Source organism: Mobula birostris, chromosome 18 (assembly GCF_030028105.1).
Source record: "Mobula birostris isolate sMobBir1 chromosome 18, sMobBir1.hap1, whole genome shotgun sequence".
Taxonomy (NCBI): Eukaryota; Metazoa; Chordata; class Chondrichthyes; order Myliobatiformes; family Myliobatidae; genus Mobula; species Mobula birostris.
In genome coordinates this window covers 10381813-10404835 of record NC_092387.1, presented here as the reverse complement: position 1 = coordinate 10404835, position 23023 = coordinate 10381813, and the positions used below count along the sequence as shown (strand labels likewise).

The 23023-nt window shown below is 40.3% G+C and overlaps 1 protein-coding gene across 1 annotated transcript in view; it reads right to left on the bottom strand.

The window, feature by feature from the left end:
- Positions 1 to 23023, bottom strand: part of vps13c (vacuolar protein sorting 13 homolog C) — a 387871-nt gene that overhangs the window by 284995 nt on the left and 79853 nt on the right. The window contains exons 11-17 of the mRNA XM_072282204.1: positions 19095 to 19222; positions 13667 to 13773; positions 13199 to 13370; positions 10880 to 10942; positions 10133 to 10262; positions 4300 to 4394; positions 2483 to 2625 (exon numbers count right to left, since the gene is read on the bottom strand). Of these exons, the coding sequence (XP_072138305.1) occupies positions 2483 to 2625; positions 4300 to 4394; positions 10133 to 10262; positions 10880 to 10942; positions 13199 to 13370; positions 13667 to 13773; positions 19095 to 19222 (838 nt within the window). The remainder of the gene's footprint in view (positions 1 to 2482; positions 2626 to 4299; positions 4395 to 10132; positions 10263 to 10879; positions 10943 to 13198; positions 13371 to 13666; positions 13774 to 19094; positions 19223 to 23023) is intronic.

Here is a 23023-nt window from a genome sequence, read left to right as displayed (position 1 = left end):
AGTTGCATGGGATCAATGGTGAATTGACCATTTGGATGCAGAATTGGCTTGCCCATAGAAGATACAGGGTGGTGGTAGAAGGGACTTAGTCTAGCTGGAGGTCTGCCATTAGCGGTGTTTTGCAGATATTTGTAGTGGGATCTCTGCTGTTTGTAATGTGTATAAGTGACCTGCATAAAAATGCAGATGGCTGGGGTAGTAAGTTTGCAGATGATATGAAGAATGGTGGTGGTGTGGATAGCATAGAAGACTGGCAAAGAATACAGTGGGATATAGATCAGTTGCAGAAATGGCAGAAGGGAGTTTAACCCAGTGAAATGGGAAGTGCTGCACCTTGGTAGGTCAAATGTAAAGAGACAGTACATCCTTCAGGGCAAGACCCGTAACAGTGTTTAGGAGCAGGGGGAGCTTGGGGTCCAAGTTCATAGCTGTGTGAAAGTGGCTACACAGGTTGATAGCAACACACATAAAAGTTGCCTAGGCAGCATCTATAGGAAGAGGTACATTCGACGTTTCGGACCGAGACCCTTCGTCAGGACTAACTGAAAAAAGAGCTACTAAGAGATTTGAAAGTGGGAGGAGAAGGGGAAGATCCAAAATGATAGGAGAAGACAGGCGGGGGAGGGATAGAGCCAAGAGCTGGATGGTTGATTGGCAAAAGGGATATGAGAGGATCACGGGACAGGAGGCCTAGGGAGAAAGAAATGGGGGAGGGGGGGGAAGGTTAACAGGGTGGTTAAGAAGGCATATGGCATGCTTGCCTTTATTATTCAAGGCATTGAGCTCAACAGTCAGGAAGTTACTCTGCAGATTTATAAAACTCTAGTTAGGCCACATCTGGAGTATTGCATACAGTACTGGTTGCCCCATTATAGGAAGGATGTCGAGGCTTTGGAGAAGGTGCAGAAGAGGTTTACCAGGAGCTGCCAGGATTAGAGGGCATGTGCTAAAATGAGAGCTTGGACATTCTTGGATCTATTCTCCAGAGCGGCAGAGGCTGAGGGGAAATCTGAAGGTGGTTTATGAGAGACACACACAGCATAGATGGACTATATATTTTTCCTGGGGTTGAAATGTCTAAAACCAGAGGGCATCCATTTAAGGTGAGAGGGGTAATTTCCAAGGAGGTGTGAGGGACAAGTGTTTATTTAAAATCAGAGACAGTGGCAGATGCCTGGAATGCACTGCCTGGGATGAAGGGAGATACATTAGACTTTTGAGCGATGTTTAGATAGGCACATGAATTTGAGCAAAAGTGAAGGATATGGACATTGTATAGGCAGAGAGGATTAGTTCAGTTGGCCATTAGATTTCTAATTTATTTGGTTCAACACAACATTGTGGGTCAAGGGGCCTATTTCTGTGCTGTACTGTTCTATTTAACTCTGGAAAGTCTGTCAGATTTATGGTTATGGACCTAGTTTATAACTGTGCTTGCTCTGTGGAACAGCAAAACCAACAAGACTGTTTCAAGGGAGGGAGGAACCATGAAGCTGTATTGCCATTCGTTGACATTTATTTAGCATTCAGCTACCTCAGAGACATTTTCCAGCACTACCACTAAATACCCTTAATTACTCATATTCTCTTATGGCATAGAAGGCCATTTCAGCCCATCATAGAGCAATAAAGTTTAGAGATAAAGAAATGTTTCATTTTCTCAATCCTAAATGGTTTATTCCCTTTTCTCAAGCTGTGCTCTAGGCCCTGATTCCTCAGTCAAAGCAAGGAATCTCCCTGCATCTAATCCTTGAATAATTGTTGAAGATTTGATAAGACTTTCACTCATTCTAAATGCTAGAGAATCATTATTAATCTTCTCAGTGTTTCCTCATGCAGCAAATCCATCACCAGTCTACTGAGCCTGGGCAGTACTCTCTACAGCAAGTACATTACTTCTAGGGTAAAAAGGCAGAAGTATTCCACATGCAACCTCATCAAAGCCCTACACATTGTAAGTAGACTCCTTTACTCTGGTAATCAAACCCTCTCATTATAACACTGACATAACATTTCCCAAACTAATCATCAGCTGTACCTACTTATTGACCTTTAGTGATAGGTGTACATGTACACTTATGTCCCTTTGAACACTACCAATTGCTGAACATCAAACAAACACTGTGCTTTTTTGTTCGATGCATCAAACTGCTCACATTCCTCCCACACACTAAATTCTACTGGCTGCATTCCTTTTCATTCGCTGTACTTAGCCATATCCCTCTGAAGCTTTGTTGCATACCCCTCTGTTGTCATAATCAAATTGCAGTTGAGTAACATACTCCCAATGGGAATATTGATATTTCATTAAAATTGCTAGAATGTCTCTTAACGTTCAATTGATGAAGCAGAAGTCATCACATCAGGACATAAGGATTCAGCTCTTCAATGAAATTGGAAATATCTACTTTAACCAAACACATCTACACTCAGCATTCTGTGTACTCCACCTAAAACAAGAAAGACAAAAGAAAACTCTTACTTGAGACCTTTGGCTCCAGGACGTTGAAATATACTCGCACTCAGATCAATAACTTGCACGTTAATTATTTCAGGTACATTTGGTTCCTCTCGGATGGTGATGGAGGTGGTGACCAACTTGAAGCTTATTACATGTGCAACATACTGCAAGATATTTACCACAAGAAGTGAGCACACTTAAAATTCTAACTCAAAATTTTCCTTTCTTGGAGCAAAGCAAAAGTAATTCTCAACAAAGACAACAGAATTCATACTGATTTAAGTACATAAGCAAATTTTAGAAAAAGGCTCTCTGCACACCAAAATTGTTTTACTTAAAAGTAAAACATCCTCCCCTCCCTCACCCCACTGCCCCATTTAAAATAAGATTGTCTTTTTATTTATTTTACACCTGTTGCAATCAATAGCTTTTTTTTATAGGTTTGTAATTCTCAATAAGGAATTACTAACATCGGTGGTGCCTCAGACAGTGAGGCGGTTCAAAAATTCTAGGGAGATCTTGAACAGCTGGGTAAATGAGCCAAGGAATGGCAAACAGTGTATTGAAGAGCTAAACAAGAACTAAACAAGGGTAGGACTTTCACTGTGAATGGGGAGTATTGTGGAACAGAAGGACCGAGAAGTACACATACCTACTTCCCTGAAAGTGGTATCACAGGTAGACAGAGGAAAAGGCATTTGGTACTCTGGCCTTCATCTTTCACAGCACTGAGTACAGGAGCTGAGATGTTATCTTGTATTAATGCAAGCCTTTCGTAAGACCACTTGAAGTATTGTTTTCATCAACTTGTTATAGGTAGGGTGTTACTGAACTCTAAAAGTGTACAGAAGATTTACTAAAATACTTCCAGGATTTGAGGGACTGTATTATAAGGAAAATCTGTGGATTCTAGGACTCTTCGTTGGAGCAGAGGAAACTGAGGGATGACCTTACAAAGGTGTATAAAATTATAAGGGGCATCGATAGGGTGAATTCACACAATATTTTTACCAGGGAAAAGGAATCAAAAATAGAGGGCATAAGTTTAAAGTGAGAGGGTAAAGATTTAAAAGGAACCTTTTCACATAGAGGATGCTGTGTATATGGAACCAGATGTCAGAGAAAGTAGTTGAGGCAGATATAATAATAAGATTTGGAAGACATTTGTACAGGCATGTTTCGAAGGGTATTGACATTTGTACAGGCATGTTTAGAAGGGTATTAACCAAACACTAGCAAATAGGACAAGCTTAAATGGGAATATTGGTCAGCATGGACCAGCTGGGGCAAAGGTTTATGAATCTAAAATAGTTAATCAAGCCATCTGCAACACATTTCATAAAGAGCACAAAGTGGATTTCAGCAGCTCACAGTAAGTACAAAACAAATCCTTGAACATTACTTGCAAAAAATAATAGCCAACAATTTCAGAATCCTTTCAGCTTTAGGGTAAGTTCACTTGGGTAAACACAACACACCCCCAAACTCCCTCGACGAATGCAAGCATGCTATACGCCTTCTTATCCACCCTATCTATATGTGTTACCACTTTCAGCAAGCTATGGTCTTGCAATCCAAGATCCCTCGGTACATCAATGCTCCTGAGGGTACAGCCATTTTATGAATCCTTCATACTTGATCTCCCAAATGCAATACCTCACACTTGTCTGGATTTAACTCCAACTGCCATTTCTCCACCCACATTTCCAACTGATCTATATCCTGCTGAATCCTTTGACAATTTCCTTCATTATTTTCAACTTCACCAATGTTTGTAGCATTTGCAAATGTAATAATCATAAAAAGTCTAGCCAACTATTAGAAATCAAAAGACACACCTCTTTGGGCAAGATCAAGTTGTGGGAACTCTCGCTATATCCGATGGCAGTGTACAGCTTGGTCTTTTCTTCAGTTGTCATGAGGTCATTAATACCTAGTCAATAAGCATATGTTAGCAAATTCTGAGCTATACCCAGCAGGTTTAACAAAAAGTAAAAATCCTAGAATTAAAAACCTGCTTACTACCAGACAGTCAAAAATTTTATTTAGCCCATGAGTGTACAGAACATAAACATTAATCAATGAGTTAATATTTGAAGTAAACAGCAGATTGCAGTTGAACAGCTTCTTCAATACAATATCCAAGGTGCACCATCTGACACCACTCGGAACACAGAAGAACACATGGTGTGGAGGTAAATTTTGAAATTCCTTTGAGGACAGCAAGTTGAATAGGTGAGGGATTGAGGAAATTCCAGAACTATCCTCAAGGAAATAGAGAAACACAAAACCAGATCTACTATCATCAGATCACTATCCAACAATTGACTGTGCTTGCATATATTTTCTCTAGTTTGCCACAAATCACACCAGTATCTTCCTTAGTACATCGAATGTCCTCAGTAATAGAGGAATAGAATCAATAATAGAGGCGGCCATTACAGCACGCTGGAAAGAAGTGTGTTCTTTGTAGGGCAGTAGTACTGGCAATCTTATGTGGACCTCTGCCCAGTCACAAGATCCTCCATTCCCTCACCACACCTCACACAAGTCTCCCATCTTGCAAGCAGTGCCAAGAAACCAGGGCAAATCCAGCCATTCTTCAGGTACAGAAAATTTAATTATAGGACTTGGTTTATTTTTTGGGAACAAAGTATTAGCATACTGGACTTCACTAGGACTTCTTTTCATTGGAGCAAGCGAGAATGAGGTCCAATCTTATAGGCTCAATGCTCAAAGGTGAGAGGACAGGAAAGTAATAAAACATGATGTGCAGCTTATTCACCCGGAGAGAGGTTTGTCAGTTTCGAAAATAAGTTGCAGGGAAGTGGTTGAGGTATGTACATTGACAACATTTAGAAAGGTATTTGGACAGATATTTGGATAATGAAGGTTTAAAGGGAAACCGATTACATGTGGCAACTGTGAATCTTGGTCAGCATGGGCCAACGGGTCAATTTCCATAACGTATGACGATATTTAAATGTAGGGCACTAAGGAATATTGATGAATAGAGAGAAAAAGGGATCTAAATCCACAGTACCCTGAAAGTGGCAACACAGATCGATAGGGTGGTAAAGACAACATGAAATGCTTGTCTTCTGATAACAGGACACCCAATTGAATGTCAGATTGCAACTTTACTAAAAACTGGTTGGGCTGGGCTTGTGGTATTGTGTGCAGTTCTGGTTGCCTATAGGAAGGAAATGATTACAATAAAGAGTGCACAGGAGATTTACCAGAATGTTTCCTGGATTAGAGATCTGTGGTTTTACAGCAATACAGTATGAATATAGGTCTTTAGGTCCAACCAGTCCATATTGACCACAGTGTCCAAATTTCCTCATGTCCCCCTAGGCTCTGACACTCCATATACTTATCCAAGTGTTACTTAAATACATTATGGAAAGAAATGGACAGGGTTTGATTTCCTTGGAGCCTGAGGAGTGAGAAGCATTGAAAATTATGATAGGCACAGAGAGGGTGGATTCTCCCATGTGCATCAAAAACAACAAGGCGTAAGTTTAAGTTGACAGGTATGATGTTTTAAAGAGACTAACAGGAGTAGATTCTTTTTTGAATATGGTAGGTACAACAGTCATCTATTGCTTTTCAAACAGTCATAGAGCACTACAGAACAGAAACAGGCCCTTTGGTCCATCTAGTCCACACCAAACCATTTTGCCTAGTCCTATCGACCTGCACCTAGATCAGGGGTCCCCAACCTTTTTTGCACCGCGGACCGGTTTAATATTGACAATATTCTTGCAGACCAGCCGACCAGTGGGGGAGGGGGGGGTTAATCACGACCGGAATATAGGTGATAAGTCAACTAAGTCACTTATAAGTGGCTAAAACACTCAATTTCGTTTCTAAAAGAGTTTATCTGACGAATTTAGCATTAAACACATAGCGCATATTTTCCCTGTATGAACATATAAAACCATTGCAACACACCAATATCGCTGAATCAGTGGGAGCCCTGGGCTTGTTTCCCTGCAACAAGATGGTCCCATCGAGGGGTGATGGGAGACAGCAATACTCGAAGGGGGTTCCTTGTGTCCAGTCTATTCGCAACTGCTGCTAACAGTTAGTTTCACACTCGCACCATCCTCTGAATTAAAAATTTCACCTTCATTTCCCCTTAAATATTTCACCTTTCACTCTTATCCAATGACCTCTATATTGATCTTAGAGTTGATTAAAAGGTCAGCACAATATTCTGAGCCGAAAGCCCTGTACTGTGCCGTAATGTTCTGTTCTATGAAAGCATATGATAGCAACAGAGAGTGCAGAAGAGATTCATCAGGATATTGCCTGAAATGTAGTTATACGGGAAAATTGAACAGCCTGGGTTTGTTTACCATGGAATTTAGGAGACGGGTGAATAACCTTATCGAGGTTTATACAATTATGAAGGCGATAGATAGGATGCATGGACACTGTTGCTTTTTTTCCCCAGGGCAGAGGTCTCTGGTGAGAAGGGAGAAATTTAAAGGAGGTCCGTCGAATAGTTTTTTTTTGGCACAACTGGTGGTGATTATGTAGAATGAGCTGTCAGAGGAGGTGGTGAAAGCAGATACAATTACAACATTTAAATGGCATCTGACAGGTATCTGGATAGGAAAGGAGAAGAGCGACAGAGGCTTGATGCAAATGTATTTAGCACTGGTGGACATCAAAACTAGCATGAATGAGGTGGACAAAAAGGATTTATTTCTTGTGTTGTATAATTCTATAAAGAGATTGCTAGATATTAAAGGAATCTAAGGTTTAGTATGGGACAGCAGTGCTTCTCTACCATTGGCGCTTACACCCCTCCAGCATCTACTAAATTTCCATCACAATTCCTGCAGCAGTAACCTTGTCAATTGGAGTCATACAGCCCAGAGAAGAGCCCTTCAGCACACCCCATCCATGCCATATCAAGCACCCATTTATTCTAGCTCATGCTCCATACCCTCCCATCCCTTGGCAATTCAGTTACCCAGCTCAAAAGTTTTTAGATATGGTGAGAGTACCTGCCTCTACCACTTTACATTCCAGATTCTAATCGCCCTCTAGCTGAAGATACTTTTCCTCAAATCTCCTCATCTTAAACCATGTCCACTGAGTCTAGGCATATCCATTATGGGGAGATGTTTTACTGTCTCTCGTTTTGGAGACTCATTTCACCCAGAGTTGCAACTACTTGGAATACACAGCCCAAGAGTGGTGGAAACAGAATTGCTATCAGCACTGAAGAATCTAGATGCATAGTTGAAAGACCTGGACATAGAAGGCTATGGGTCAAGTGCTGGTAGATGGGATTAATACCGATGGGCGCCCATGGGTCAGCATGGGTACAGTGGATCAAATTGCCTTTTCCTATACAGATGTTGCTATGACCCTTATCTAAACTCAGTTAAGATTTTGTATAGCTCCATCAGGTGCACTCCAGTCACCACCGCTCTAGGAAAAACAAAATCTCAATCCCTCAAATCCTCTATTTCAAGCAACGACCTAGCGAATCTCCTTTGCACCTTTATGTCCCTTTAGAATAGAGATGAAAAGGATATATTTAGCCAGAAGGTGGTGAATCTGTGGAATCTATTGCCACAGATGGCTGTGGAGGCCAAGTCATTGGGTATATTTAAAGCGGAGGTTGACAAGTTCTTGATGAGTAAGACCATCCAAGGTTTATAGGAAGAAGGCAGGAGAGTGGGGTTGAGAGGGGTAATAAATCAGTTATGATGGAATGGTGCAGCAGACTCTATGGGCCAAATGGCCTAATTCTGCTCCAATGTCTTTTGGAGCTTTTCTTTCACAATATTTTTAAAGAACTCTTCCTTCCACGACTCCTTGTTCCACCAATTACCACCATACTAATGCATGCCAACTTTGGAGATAAAAGTCTTAGTTAGCTATTACAATCATTCCAAATTGAAATCATTCTGCGCGTCGACTCCCAACAGTCTTTTTCCACTCTGTATTTTATCCCTGTCATCTTATAATTAGATATTCATTAAACTACCCTTTTATTGCTTTGAATGAAATTTACATTTACCTGCATTAAGGGGAAATTATGTCCCCAATTAACCCACCAATCCATTTTTAATATGGTGTAACATACAAACCCACAAAGGAGGCATTTTAATACCCAGTTGAACCCAAGTCCCTCCAGCACACTTACCACAGCCTTTGACATTTCCCTTCACACCACACAGTAAAAACGTCTTCAGATGAAGCAGCAATTGATTTGTACTTATTTCTATTCATGTCCTACATTCAGTAATTTATGATGTCATCTCCCCTGCATCAGTTGAACTAAACACAAGACTGCCGTACTGGTTCCCTCTGTTCAGTCTACGAGGGTGACACAGAGTTTGCAGTTGATTACCACCTTAATCCCATTTCTAATCTGTCCTTTTACCTTCACTTCTTGTACTGTTCCAAAGCCCAGTTTAACGTTAAAGAATATAACCCCTCATACCCACTAGACAATTTTATAACCCTCAAACTCAACAATGACTACAACATTTTCAGATACAGCTATGTCACAACTGGACAATTCTGATAAAAGATCATCAACATGTTATACCATGCGGTAGTAATGGTTAAAACTAGTGTACAATGAGATACTTGATCATTCTGGAGCAGCTGGACTTAAGACAATTGATGCAAGTCGAGAATAACCTTGAATGATAAACAGCGCCAGGAATTAAAATAAACAGGATATTAAGCGCCTGGGACCAGGAGGGAGAATGCATCTGGGAGTAAATTGCGAGTCCTGATAACAGGGAATAAAGAGGACTGTTAGACTCACACTGAGAGACAAATGACATATCTTTTCAACAATTGATCATATACTGACTGTGGGATGCTAAACAAAGTTATGCGAAAGCTGTTTGTCGTGCTTTATAAATATGAGCATTGTATAAGCAAAACATCAGAGCTCTGGTAGCGGTGGAGACTGCTGCAGACTCTTCATGATATCTCATTAATAAACTCTTAAAACGAAACTCGAAATCACTCTGGTGTTCTTAGTTAGTGTTTCTACGACATGTCAGTTCAGTTTTTCTTCTCTACAGATAATGCCTCATCAGGAAGTTCATTCCTCTCAGTGATAAAATCTCTGAGACAAAAGATAAAAAAGCTTCAAAGCATGTACCTCCAATCTCAACTGTCATAATTACTGAATGGTTCCCTAATATCTTGCGCCTTAGCATTCAACTGCACTGCACTTTCTCGGTAGCTGTTGCAATTTATTCTGCATTCTGTACTGTTTTATTCTGTGCTATTTCAATATACTTTGTATAATGTTTTGATCTGTATGAAGAGATTGCAACACAAGCTTTTTCACTTTATCTTGGGACATGTGACAATTAATAAACCAATTTCAATTCCATTTCCCAACACCTGAAATCTCTCAGTTCCAGTACTGTGCCCATCCTCTCTTTACCTTTCCTTCAACTGTCATTATCAAGCCTTCACCAGCCGCTGAGCTGTATCATTCAAAAACTCCAGTTGTCCATTCTTTCACAGGCATCTTATTTGCTCTCCAAACCAAAAGGTTTCATTATCTAACTTATCCTCATTCCAATTATGGTAAAAAATTCAAACTGTTAACTATAGCTCCACAGTTGCTCCTCCTCCTGTTGATTATTAAAAAATGATTAATGTTTTACTAACTTTCTGGGACAGATTTATCTTCATCTTCACTCTTCTTGGATTCTTTTCTTCCCCAAAGACTACTGAACCAGCCTCCGCTCTGCTTCTCTTTCCCTTTCTTGCCCAGCATCTTATGGCCTGATCGGATCACCTGAGAATAAAACAGCATTAATAGTTCATGTTCAACTGGTACCTTGCTTAGCACACAGGATGATTTCCAGGAATTAGACTGCCAGAGGAATCTCTGCTAGAATTAATTATTATAGATATGTTACTGACAATATTGCTGGGCTTGGAAGCTGGCAACTCCATCCTTCCTGTTGCCCATACTGGGGAGGGAAGCTACGTAGCCAAAGACAGCAGATCCTACCTCATCCAACAAACAATAAGTCTATCTGGGCCATCTGTCAACAGATAGAGGAGGTTCTACCACTCTCTAACAATGGCCCATTCTCACTGTACACCAAGGGTGCAGCTTTGAGTCCAACATTGCAGCAATGAGCAACCATACTGCTCACCCCAATCCATCCAGTATCACACTTTACAGGCAGCTCTCCACACAAGGGGTGATTCAGAATGGAGTACACCACTGGAAGGTAGGGATTGCACCAGGTTCTAGCACAGCGGCTAATAAAGCATTGGACTACCTGTGCAACATTCGACCTCAAAAGACCAAAAATGCTATAACAAATTAGTACAATACAGGATAGCGCTATGATGGATACCAAGGTATAGAATACTTCCATAAAGACCTAGGTTCAGAATTACCTCTACATGTGCCTGTTGTCTGGCTAATGTTATGTTGAAAATGTCCAGAGTATTCTCCAGGTCCTGTAACGAATTCAACAAAATGATGAATACCGAAAATTGAAAGCAGTTCCACTTTTAAGTTATTTTTCTCCTCCATCCTGCACTTTTTCAACCCCTTTACAGCAGCTGGGGGCTCAAATAAATTCCGAGTCTTTGTCTTTAAGTTTTAGTTGCCTTTATTTATCTTGCATAAAAGTACTGGACAATAAATGAAAGAAACATGAGATGTGCAATATTTGTGGCTGTAATTGAATATTGTACACTGAACTTAGCCACAAAATAAGGAAGTGTCCTTAATAATCTGAACAACATTTACCCTAAAAAGTATCATTTTTAAAGCAGCAGTAAAGCCTAGGACCTCTGCAGTGACTCCTAAGATATGGAAGAGTAACCATCATATCTTTCAAAAAATTGGAGCACTTCTTGTTCAATGCCCATTGACATCTGTTTTAGCAAGGCCCCTTGATGTCAGGCTTGGTCAAGTGCCACCTTTTTATCAAAGGCAGACACTCTCATTCACTCCGGAATTCAGCATTTTGGTCCACATGTGAACCAAGGCTGTGGCAAAGGTTAGGTGAAATCCAAATAGGATACTGTGAACAGACTACTGATGAATAAATGCTGTCATGTTCTTGATTCATTATTATTATTTCACATTTCCAGTACTGCTGTTTTGTATTTCAGACTCCCAATTTTGTTTTCCTTCTCATATGTTTATCCTCACTCATCCTCTACTTACACCACTTTCAGAGAGATTTGATGCAATTCATCCAGAGTGTTGAAAGTCTGGAACTGTTCACCTGATTTGGCTGTGAAAGATCGGTCACAGAGAGCACTCAAGACAGAAGGATAGGGTAGTGAAGAGAACAAAGTCAAACCGCACAGAAACCAGAGCTTCAACCCAACTGGTCCAAGATTACCAAGGATAGGTTCCCATCTAAGCTAGCTCTATTTGTCCACATTTAGTCCATATCCCTCTAAATCTTTCCTATGCATGTACCTGTCCAAGTACCTTTTAAATGTTGTTAATATACCTGCCTCAACTACTTCCTCTGCCAGCTCAATGTATACACTGATCATCCTCCAAGTAAAACAGTTGCCCTCTCACCTTAAACCTATGACCTCTGATCATGATTTCCCTCCCTGGGAAAAAGGCTCCGCACTTGACCCTATCTACATCGCTCATAATTTTATACACCTCTTTAAGATTTTCATTCTCCTACACTTCAATGGAAAAAGATCCCAATTGCTCAACCTCTCTCCGTAAGAAAACATGTGGCATGCTTGCCTTCACATACCAAAGCTTAATGCAGGAGCTGGGACATCATTTTGAAGTTGCACAAAACACTGACTAAACCACAGTTTGGAGTATTGTGAACAGTTCTGGTCGCCACACTACAGGAAGGATGTGGTAGCAAAAGTGATTGCAGAAGGGATTCAGCAGGATATTGCCTGGAATGGAGGGCTGTAGTTGTACGAGAATGGAAAAGCAAGGCTTATTTTCATTGGAAACTAGGACACTGATGAGGTGTCTACTAGAAGTTTATAAAATTAGGAGGATCATAGATAGGATAGGCAGTCTGACTTTTTCCTAGAGCAAGGGAACCTAAAATTAAAGAGCACTAATCTAAATTGAGAGGGGAGAAAGTTAAAGAAGATTGAAGGGGTAAGTTTTTCTGAACAGAAAGTAGTGATTATCTAGAAAGCAGATGTATAAATGTTTAAAAGAATATGAAACAAACAGATATATATGGGCCTAGTGGTGACAAATGAGACTAATGTAGACATCACAGTCATCATGGATGAGGTGGCCAAAGGGCCCCTTTCTTTGCTGTGTGATTTGATGATTCTTTAATTAAGAATTCTTCACTTCTCTCCCTGAGCCAGGTCCACCTCCTTGAATCCCACTCAGTTGCTTCTGACATCCACTCCTCCTCTACAACTTTAGTTGTAGTTTTTATTCAGGCATAGTTTCCTTTTCCTAGTTCCAAAGGAAGGTCATTGACCTGAAACATTAGCTCATTTTATGTCTCCACAGATGCTGCCCGTCATGCTGAGTATTTCCAACATTTTCTTTTTTTATATAATTATTTCTGCCCCATTGGTACTCATTTCTTCTTAAACATGTGACAATACTGTGCAGTTTAGAAGAAACCAACCACTAGAATACATTACCAACTCACCAATACATAATTTATGATTTTCATGTTTCAGTTATAAATCACAATTAATTATTTAATTGAAATTTTATTACCTCAAACTGCACTTTAAAATTACCTGAAGTTGCTTCAATAATTCTTCAGAAGGTTTAGTCTGCGTCAGTTTGCTTTTATAAGCCATTTTGTAAGATTTCAAATTTTGCCTATGGTGCTTGATGTGGTCCCAGGACCATAAACGATATTTTCTCCGGAGATGTACTTCCAAAATACCTGTGACTGCATATTTCCACCTAAGGTAGAGAAGGTTCTTTACTTCAAGGTAAGTTAAGGTTCACCATAGTAAAATTAGAATGCCTGAATAGAAAGTCATTGACAGACAGATGTTACAATACTAAGGGAATATTGAGGAACAGAGTGTAAATCGGTGTACAAGCCGCAGTCCAAGTCCATACATAAAATAACTACAGTACTGTGCAAATGTCTTAGTCAACCTAGCAATATATATACCTAAGGCTTTTGCACAGTAGTATATGTCAAAAGGCAAAGTCAGAGGCACAAACCAAGAAGCTTCAGAGAAACAACTTACCATTTACTGGCATTTGTATGAAGTGGTACATTTGGCTTGTATTTTCTATACGGGACATTTCTGGCCATATAGTTCACAGATTCCAACAGATCAATAATGCTCAGATACTGGAAATAAATACAGTTGTCAGTTCACATTTAATCACATCAAAATTTTACATGTACTGCTGAACTACAGGACAAGGTTTAATTTCCATATTTTAAGCATGACCACCACAAATCAATATTCAAATTGAATTGCAACAATCTTTTCCAGTTTAGATGCCTAAAAGATGTTGACTACAGACTTAATAATAAATACATTCCCAATAAAAATGTGGGCTATTTAGCTCAACATACTGAGTTATGTGTTAATGTGCCATTTCAGCCTCCTTCCCCTATTCCATCGCCCTCTATGTGAGGAATAACTGAATTATAAGCTTATTCACCATCAACGCTCAGAATAATTATTAAACCATTTAAAACACAACATTCAAAGAAAAGTCTTACTATAGGGTATGGGTGAAATGAAGGAAGTTACAGACCCAGGATCTTACAACCAGTGGCTTGTGCTGATTGCTTGTTCACAAAGCAGTGGATATACTACTGCACCAATTGCACTATTTCAGCATATGTTTTGAAGATTAACCTGCTTACATCAATTTTACTTTATTTTAAGCTCTCATTGAAAGTAATTCACTGCATCTGTTAGTATATATCAGGCTACGTCCACACTAGACCAGATAATTTTGAAAACGTCAGTTTCGCATAAGAACGATAGGCGTCCACACCAGGCATTTTTAAAAATATCTCCGTCCACACTAGAACGGATATTTGGGCGAATCTCCTCCTACTGGGCATGCACAGGACACACAGAAAACAAGCGAAGAGGAAACGGTATACTTAGTGCGCGTTTGTCCAGTTACAGACCAGAAAAACTTAAAAGGAATTGCTGTTGGCTCTCACGCAGGAGGACTTAAAACTAAAAAATCAAATACTGGAGCGTATGGAGGCAACTGACAGGGAGTTCACAGACAGTATGACCCAGCTGATGACGAACATTGAAAAACTGACTAACTCTGTTGCATTAATAAAGCACCTTGTTAAATGTATAAAACATGTCTGCATCAGTGTTATCTTGTATTTCCATACAATGTTACATTAGGCTGTTACACATCTATTGTCAGAGAAGTACTTGCATAAATGGGTAAACCACCTTCATTCAAGCAAGGACAGAAAACAGGGCAAAGTGAGTATACTTATTTATTCAGTAAGTTATGGGTCGAAGTATTTGGTGAGTACATTTCTAACTCTTCTGGCTTCAGTCTCGTTGCCGTCTGTTCTGAAATTGTTAGGTTGTGTGTGTGGGGGGGGGGGGTTGCATTAAAGAAAACAATGAAATGCCGCCCTGCCGCCATCTGTTCCGGCACGTCATGACAGCATTTTTAAAAATATCCGTTTACCCCGTCCACACTGCTCTGCACAATCAGCGTTTTCAAATTTACACACTCTGGAGGGTGTTTTAGAAAATCTCCATTTTCAGGGGAGGAAAACGCCGTTTCAGTGTGGACGGAGGGTCAAAATGATTTATCCGGTTTAGTGTGGACATAGCCTAACATCTCAAGCTGGTCATAGGGCCTAATGTGCGATGTTTGACTTCACAAATACTTTACAGCTAATCAGACTTTCACAAATCATTAATTGCCAATTCTGCACCAAAAGGAGCTCATCAATGGGTTCTGAGCAGCCAAAGGAAAGTGAGAATACTTGGAAAGTGAGGATGCTTGAAAAGTGGGATGCATGATAGTGTAGTGGTTAGCACAACGCTTTACAGTACAGGCAACCCGATTTTAATTCCCACCGTTGCCTGTAAGGAATTTATACATTCTCCACATGACCGTGTGGGTTTCCTCCTACAGTCTAAAGTTAGGTTAATTGTTCATTGTAAATTGTGCTGTGATAAGGCTAGGGTTAAATCGGAGGTCGCTGGGCAGCGTGGCTCGAAAGACTGGAGAGCCTATTCTGCTGTTTACCTCAATCAATCAATAAATAGAGAAACTGAGCACAATGCTCCCTCTGAAGCTAGCAATTGATGTCAGAAGTCAATGGTGTGTTCAATAGAACTGAAAATTAAGAACATATTTAAATGTTGTTCTATATGGAAAAAATCAATTATCAGAACTTTATTAACATGGAGTCCAGTGGAGTGGCCTCAGCCTGAAATGTTGAGTGTGTATTCATTTTCCATAGAAGCTGCCTGACCTGCTGAGATTCTCTGGTATTTTGTGTATGCTGCTTTGGATTTCCAGCAGCTGCAGAATTTTTTAAGTTTTTCAATAACATGGAATCAGGCTGAAGGGCAATCTAATTCAGATATTTAAAGTTTTGAATGATATGCAAGGTGTGATTAGGACAATGACGTTGGATAAAACCCATGGGCACACAACCAAATTACAAAAATGGGAAATGAGGTTAGTGCAGAAGCTATGCACTTTTGAAACAGCTGTACAGATGAGGCACTGAAGACTGACTCTAAAATCTTAAAAATAGGATTGGATAAATGCTACTTCGTGCAATGAAAATTGAGAGATACTATTTGTCAGATTTAACTTCTGGGATTTGACTGAACACTCAAAACTGAGAATCATGAACTGTTTGAAGGCATACACTAAAAAAAAAGAGGTCACCCACCTACCTACCATGTTCTTGCCTGACCTAAACTCTCCTTTGCCATAACTTCAATTTGTCAACTTTAACAATTGTTATCCAGCTCTGCCTTCAATATTTCTAAATATCTGGACTCCTGCACCTTCAGACAATTCCAGAGACCCATTACCCTCTTGAGAGATAAAATTTCTACATCCCTCAGTTTTAAATGGCAAGACCCTTATTTTATATCTGTTTCCCTGTTTGTGACTTCCTCAATAATGAAATTTCAACATCTGCCTTGCAAAGCTCTCTTAGAATCCTATATGTTTAAATAAAGTAACCCATCTTTTTTTCTAAATTCTAAGGAATACAGACCCAAATTGCATAGATTCTCTTGAAAGCACAGAGATCTCATTCCAGGAATTAGCCTAATGAATCTTCTTTGATACGCCTCCAATACCATAATGTGAGATGACGGAATGAAAAATGTACAAGTATTTCCGGTATGTCCTCTCTAACAACTTGGAGCTCGGTAACCAAACCTTCCTATTTATTAACCCCAACCCTTTTGTAATAAGAGCTCTTTGACTTTTCAACTTCTTGTTGGACCTCTTTGACAACTTGTGATTCATGCACTGAAGGACTCAAATCTCACTGAACTTCAGTCATTTGTAGTCTCTCCATTTAGATAATAGTAATCCATCTTTTGATACAATCCTAATGGGAGCAAATGTGTTGTAAGTGCACCTTATTATTTATTAATTTATTTGTAGCAATACTACTTTACAGCACCTTGAAAAACAATTCAGCCCCAACTATTTTCACATTTTACTATCTCATTTTCTAAATTTAAAATATACTGCAGTAAGATTTTTAAGCTAATCTACAAAACATTGTACATCACGTCAAATCAAAAGAAAAATTCCAAAACCTATCAACAATTTACTAAAAATTAAAAACTAAAATTGCGAAGCTGAAAAAGAACTCATCCCCTCTAATTACCACACCAACATTCCTCAGGTGCAATACTGTATATTACCTTATCAACTCACCCAATTTGTTGATGTAGGAAATTGAAGAATAAATACCCCCTATCTTTATAAGATCCAACAGTATTGTAGATGTTCAACAGACTAAACCAAAATGAAGACAGGCGAGCATTCAAGTCAGGGAAATTATAGCAGAGAAGCACGAATCTGGGGAAGGGTAAAAGACCATCTCAAAGGCACTGAATACACCTTGGAGCTTAGTGCAGTTCTTCATGAAAAAGTGGAGGCTGCCCCTCTAAGCTTAGTCACCAGAGAAGAATGGGACCGGGTAAGAGAGGTTGCTGCAACATCAACAGTCACTTTGAGTAAGCTGCTACAGGAGATGAAGTTCACGGCTCCACCATCTCTAAGGCCTTGCACAAAAAAAAGGGTATTTATGGAAGAGTGCCAAGGAAGAAGCCCTGCCTAATAAAAATACATCCCTGCCTGCAAAGACTTTGCAAAGTGGCACTTAGAAGATATTGTAAAGCTGTGAAAGAAGGTCTTGTGGTCGGATGAGACTAAAGTGAAACTTTCTGGCCTCAACACTAAGCAGTACGTGTGGCATAAATCTAATACCATGCATCAGCCAGATAACACCATCCCCAAGTATGGTGGAATATGGTGGAGACAGCATCATACTATGGGGATTATGGGGATGCCTTTCAGCAGCAGCCACTGGATAACTGGTCAGGATTGATGAGAAAGTGAATGCTGCTAAATACAGAGAGATCCTGGATAAAAACCTGCTAGCCTCTGCCAGAAAGCTTAAACTGGGGATGAAGTTTGACTTTTAGCAGGACATTGACACAAAGCACACTGCCAGAGCAACCATGGAGTGGCTTCAAATGGAGAAAATCAATGTCCTTGAGTGGCCCAGTCTGGCAAGACCTTAAGATTGCTGTCCATCTCCCCACCCTAACTTACCAGACAAAGCTTAAGCAATTTTGCAAGGAGGAATGGGCAAATCTTGCTCCATCACATTGTGCAAAGCTAACAGAGAATACTGGCTGTTATAGCTACGATAGATGGTTTACCAAAGTACTGAGCAAACGGTGATGAACACATTTGAAATGCCGACTTTTCAGTTTTCAAATTTTTAGTTTTTCACGCTTTACAATTTTCCCTGTTTTTGAGTCGACTGTGGGGGAAAAATGGAGCATATGATTCACAAGTAAAAGTTATCAGCTAAATTGATCAAAATCCTTGGTTGTAACAAAGGGTTGGGGGATAAATACCTTTACAAGTTTCTGTTTGTGCTGTGTGTGAGTTATATGCACTGTGTTGGACACCTTGCTCCGGAGGAATATTGTTTCATTTGGTGGTACAGTATTTATGTCTGTGGTTGAATGACAATAAAATTGAACTTGAATGTACAAACATGTAGATGTGCAATAAGGTCATGGATGTGGTTGGCCAAAGGCCTATTTCTGTGCTGCATGGCTCTAAGCTTCCCAAGGGTTTTAGCAGCTACGGGCAAAAGAAGAATAAAAAAAGATGCAACATCTGTGGATCCTTTCCTCATCCAGCATAATCAGACAAATGATCCAAATTTACAGCTTCAATAACATCAGTAGCAATTGTTACATTAATGTACACAGTTCCTTAGCTTGCTTCATTTTGCACAAATTGATTTGTTAATTACCTGGAGAATTCAGGACCAAGCGTAAATTTATTTTTCTTGGAATTTAACCACAAAGTAGTAAATTTTAAATAAAAATCAGAAGTTTCTAATAATCAAAATACAGAAAACGATATTGAACGCAATCTCACCTGAGGCTTGGTCATTTCTATGTCAATGCTCTGAACTTCCATATCCAAATTTATTTTGGGTGAATTCAATTCAGTTTCAGCAGAAGGATTGATGCAAAGTTTGGCAGATGCTGATATTGGTCTAAAAACTGAATGGTGAATTCATTTAAAAATTCAGCATTACTGAAAGCAGAGCACCAGAGCAACATTCACACATTTCATGAAAATTGCCAGTTCATTCGATGGTAAGGAGGACAGACTTTGAGATGGGATGTTATTGGTCAGTTAGTGAGATGGAACAGTGGGAGGTGGAATTTAATCATTAAGTATGAGGTGATTTACTTAAGCAGACTAATAAGGATAGGACGCATGTCATGAATGGTTGGGCCCTGGCAAATATAGAGGATCAATGAAGGGGGCTGGTTAAAACAACAAAGGAAATACTTGCCTTCATTAACCAGAGCTCAGAATGTTACAGGAGGGAGGTTATGGTACACTTTATAAAACAGTGATTGGGCCACAGCTAGAGTATTGTGTGTAGTTTTGGTCACTCCCTCCATTCTGGATGGGAACCAGATTACCAAGTTAGAAAGTAAAAAGATTGAGAGGAAGGTAGATATCATTACCTGTACATTTGTATGGAAGGATAGGCAGGAACACGTTAACAGACATGATGGGACACAGGTGGAAGTGTACTTATTTTAATGCTAGTTATGTAAGGAGTAAGGGCAATCAACTTGGAGCATAGATTAGTACATGGAACTATGATTGTGAGAGGGACAGGTCTGGATGCTTAACATTCCAGGATTCTGATGTTTTAGAAATGATAGAGAATAAGGTAAAAAAGAGGGAAGTGCCCACTGAGAGAGAAGGCCAATGTGAGAGTGAGGAGTTCAGGCATTGGCTCACAGAGACTTTGGCGAGAAAAGACTAAGGCTGTAGCTAGATCTTTTTTCATTTAAAATTTTCATTCTTTTTTATTGCACAGTTAAAGCAGTGGGGATGCCAGCCAGGATTGTGGAATGCTCCTCTTATGGGATGTGCGAAAGCAGGGAGACCTCCAGCATCCCTGACTACACCTGCAAGAAGTTCATCTAGCTGCAGTTTCTTTCAGATCACGTTAAAGAATTGGGAGTTGGAACTGGATGAACTCCGGATCATTCGGGAGGCTGAGGGAGGGGTTGATCGACATGACATTCAGGGTAGTTACACTCAAAGCACAGGACACATGCAACTGGGTGATCATTGGGAGGTGCAAAGGGGATAGGCAGCCAGTGCAGAGTACCCCTCAACAACAACACTATGGATACTGAGTCTGTGTCTATGGCTCAGAAGGGAAGGGGAGGAGAAGGGGCAAGCTGCAGTGATATGGGATTTATTGGAGGGGGCAAGTCTTGAAGGATTGCAACCTGAAACTCCATCTATGTGGGCCGAAGGGCCTGTATCGTGCTGTCGGTTTTCTCTGTTTCTATGACTGTCACCTCCTTATTGCAAAAGGTTTTGCTGGCCAGAAAGAACTACAATCCACAAATCAGTGAACAGGAATGATGCAGGGGCAATGGAAATGTTCTTACCATGTGCTTAAAGTAATGGAAGCTGACATCTTGTGAAGCTGTTTTGTAACCTCCATTTTGTGAAATGTCTATGAACTGGTTTCACTCAGGAATAGCTATATCAGAGTGAACACAATGATGCTTCTGATAATCTGCTAAACTACTGATTATTTCCAAATAAGAAGTTACTTGTGACGTGTTCTTTGGTAAAATAAGAACAAAGAGTTTTATGAGCATGGGAGTCTGTGTCTGACCTGAGTAACCTGAGCATAGTAACTAGCTGGTCTGTTCTGATTCAAAGCAAATAGAAATTATTTACAAGTTATCTGCGAGGAGGGCAATAAAATGATGCTGGCTTGGACCAGAGCCAATGACAGTTGACATGTTAGCCAGATAGGCCAGAGCCAACAATATATTAACTAACTAGGAAAGAGTATAAAAACAAGGGACACTTCAAATGCAAAGCAGCGACAACTCTGTGAAGACAAACCATTACAGATTGGATTACCCCCACTTTGGGATCAGGAAGAATCCTGGCCAACATAAACTTCTTTTCCCAGGTATTACATTTTCTCTTCATTAATTATTCATGGAGAGTTAGGGAAACCAAGTGAGTGTGCACACAGGCATTTAGCTGTGTAAATTCACGTGTTTGTTAGCTGTGCCCATGAAGGTTCTTGTCAGCAAACTCTGTATCTAAATGATCATTATTGTTGTGGGTTAACCCTTGTTAACTGTTTAAATGAGGAGGAATTTGTTAGGTGTGTCTAGGAAGGATTACTGATGCAATATGTAGACAGGCTGAGTGGATATGGTACTGGCAATGAACCAAGTCAGGTGTCAGATCTCTGGGAGGGCGAGCATTTCAGAGACAGTGACAACTCCCTGAGCTTTACCATAACCTTGGAGCAGATGGTATAAGAAAGTATTTGAAGGGTAGTGGCCCAAAATGTCAGCTCTTTATTCCTCTTCATAGATGCTGTCTTACCTGCTGAGTTCCTCCAGTACTGTGTATGCTGCTCTGGATAAATATTTAATTGAGGGAGGGGGAATTCTGATGCTATTAGGCAGGCCTTGGAAGCATAAATTGGGAAAGGCTGTTTTCAGGGAAATGCACACAGATATGTAGAGGTTGCTTAAGGAGCACTTGCATAGTGCTCTCGATAGCTTTATCTCATTGAGGCATTGAAAGGATGGTAGAATGAAGAAATGTGGAAGAGTTTACTTAAGGTTTAGAAAGCAAAGATCAGACAGAGTTCTAGAGATTTACAAGGTAGCCAGGAAAAAAATGAAGAATAAACTTAGGAGAGCTCGGAGGGGGCATGAGAAGGCCTTGGCAAGCAGGGTTAAGAAAAACCCCAAGGTGTTCTGTACATACTGTACGTACAGAACAGGGGAATGACTAGAGTGAAGATAGGACCAATCAGGGTTAAATAAGGATATGTGCCTGAAGTCAGAAGAGGTATGGGAGGTCCTTAACGAATACTTTGCTTCAGTATTCACTTTTGTGAAGAGTGTAAAACAGGCTGATATGCTAGAAAATGTCAATGTTTAAGACAGTGGTCCCCAACCTCCGGGTCGCGGACCGATACATTGCCGCGAAGCATACAGAGGTGCAGCGGTGGCCGGAACGCACCCAGCACACCTTTAAGAAAAAAGCCGGAATAAACAAGCTAATACGCCCAGCACGTAAATGTCGGCCCAGATCAGAGGCGATTGCCGATTGTGTCGCCTCTGATCTGGGCGGACATTTACATGCCGGGCAGCACCTAACTAATTAGCTTGTTTATTTTGGCTTTTTTCTTAAAGGTGTGCTGGGTGCGTTCCGGCCACCGCTGCAACGCTGCATTCTTCTCGGCGATGTATTGGTCTGCGGCCCGGAGGCTGGGGGTCCACTGGTTTAAGAAAGAGGATGTGCTGGAACTTATGAAAAGCATTACGATAAAGAAGTCAGCAGGCTCAAACAGGATCCACTCCAGGTTTGTACAGAACTCGAGAGAAGGGATTGCTATATCTTTGGCAATGATCTTTGCAATCTCACTGGCCACTGGTGATTGAAGAGTGGCAAACGTCATTCCCTTGTTCAAGAAAAGGAGTAGGGATAACCCTGGGAATTATGGACCAGTGAGTCTTACTTCACTGGTGGAAAAATTATTGGAGAAGATTCTTACAGGCAGGATTTACAAGCATTTGCAGAAGCATGGTCTGATTAGGGATAGTCAGCATAGCTTTGTGAGGGGCAGGTCATGCCTCACAAGTCTAATTGAGTTCTTTGTGGATATGACAAGCACATTGATGAAGGTAGACTATGGATGTGGTGTAAGTGAATTTTGTAAGGTGTTTGTTACGGTTCCCCATGGTATACTCATTAAGTCAGGAGGCATGGCATCCAGAGAA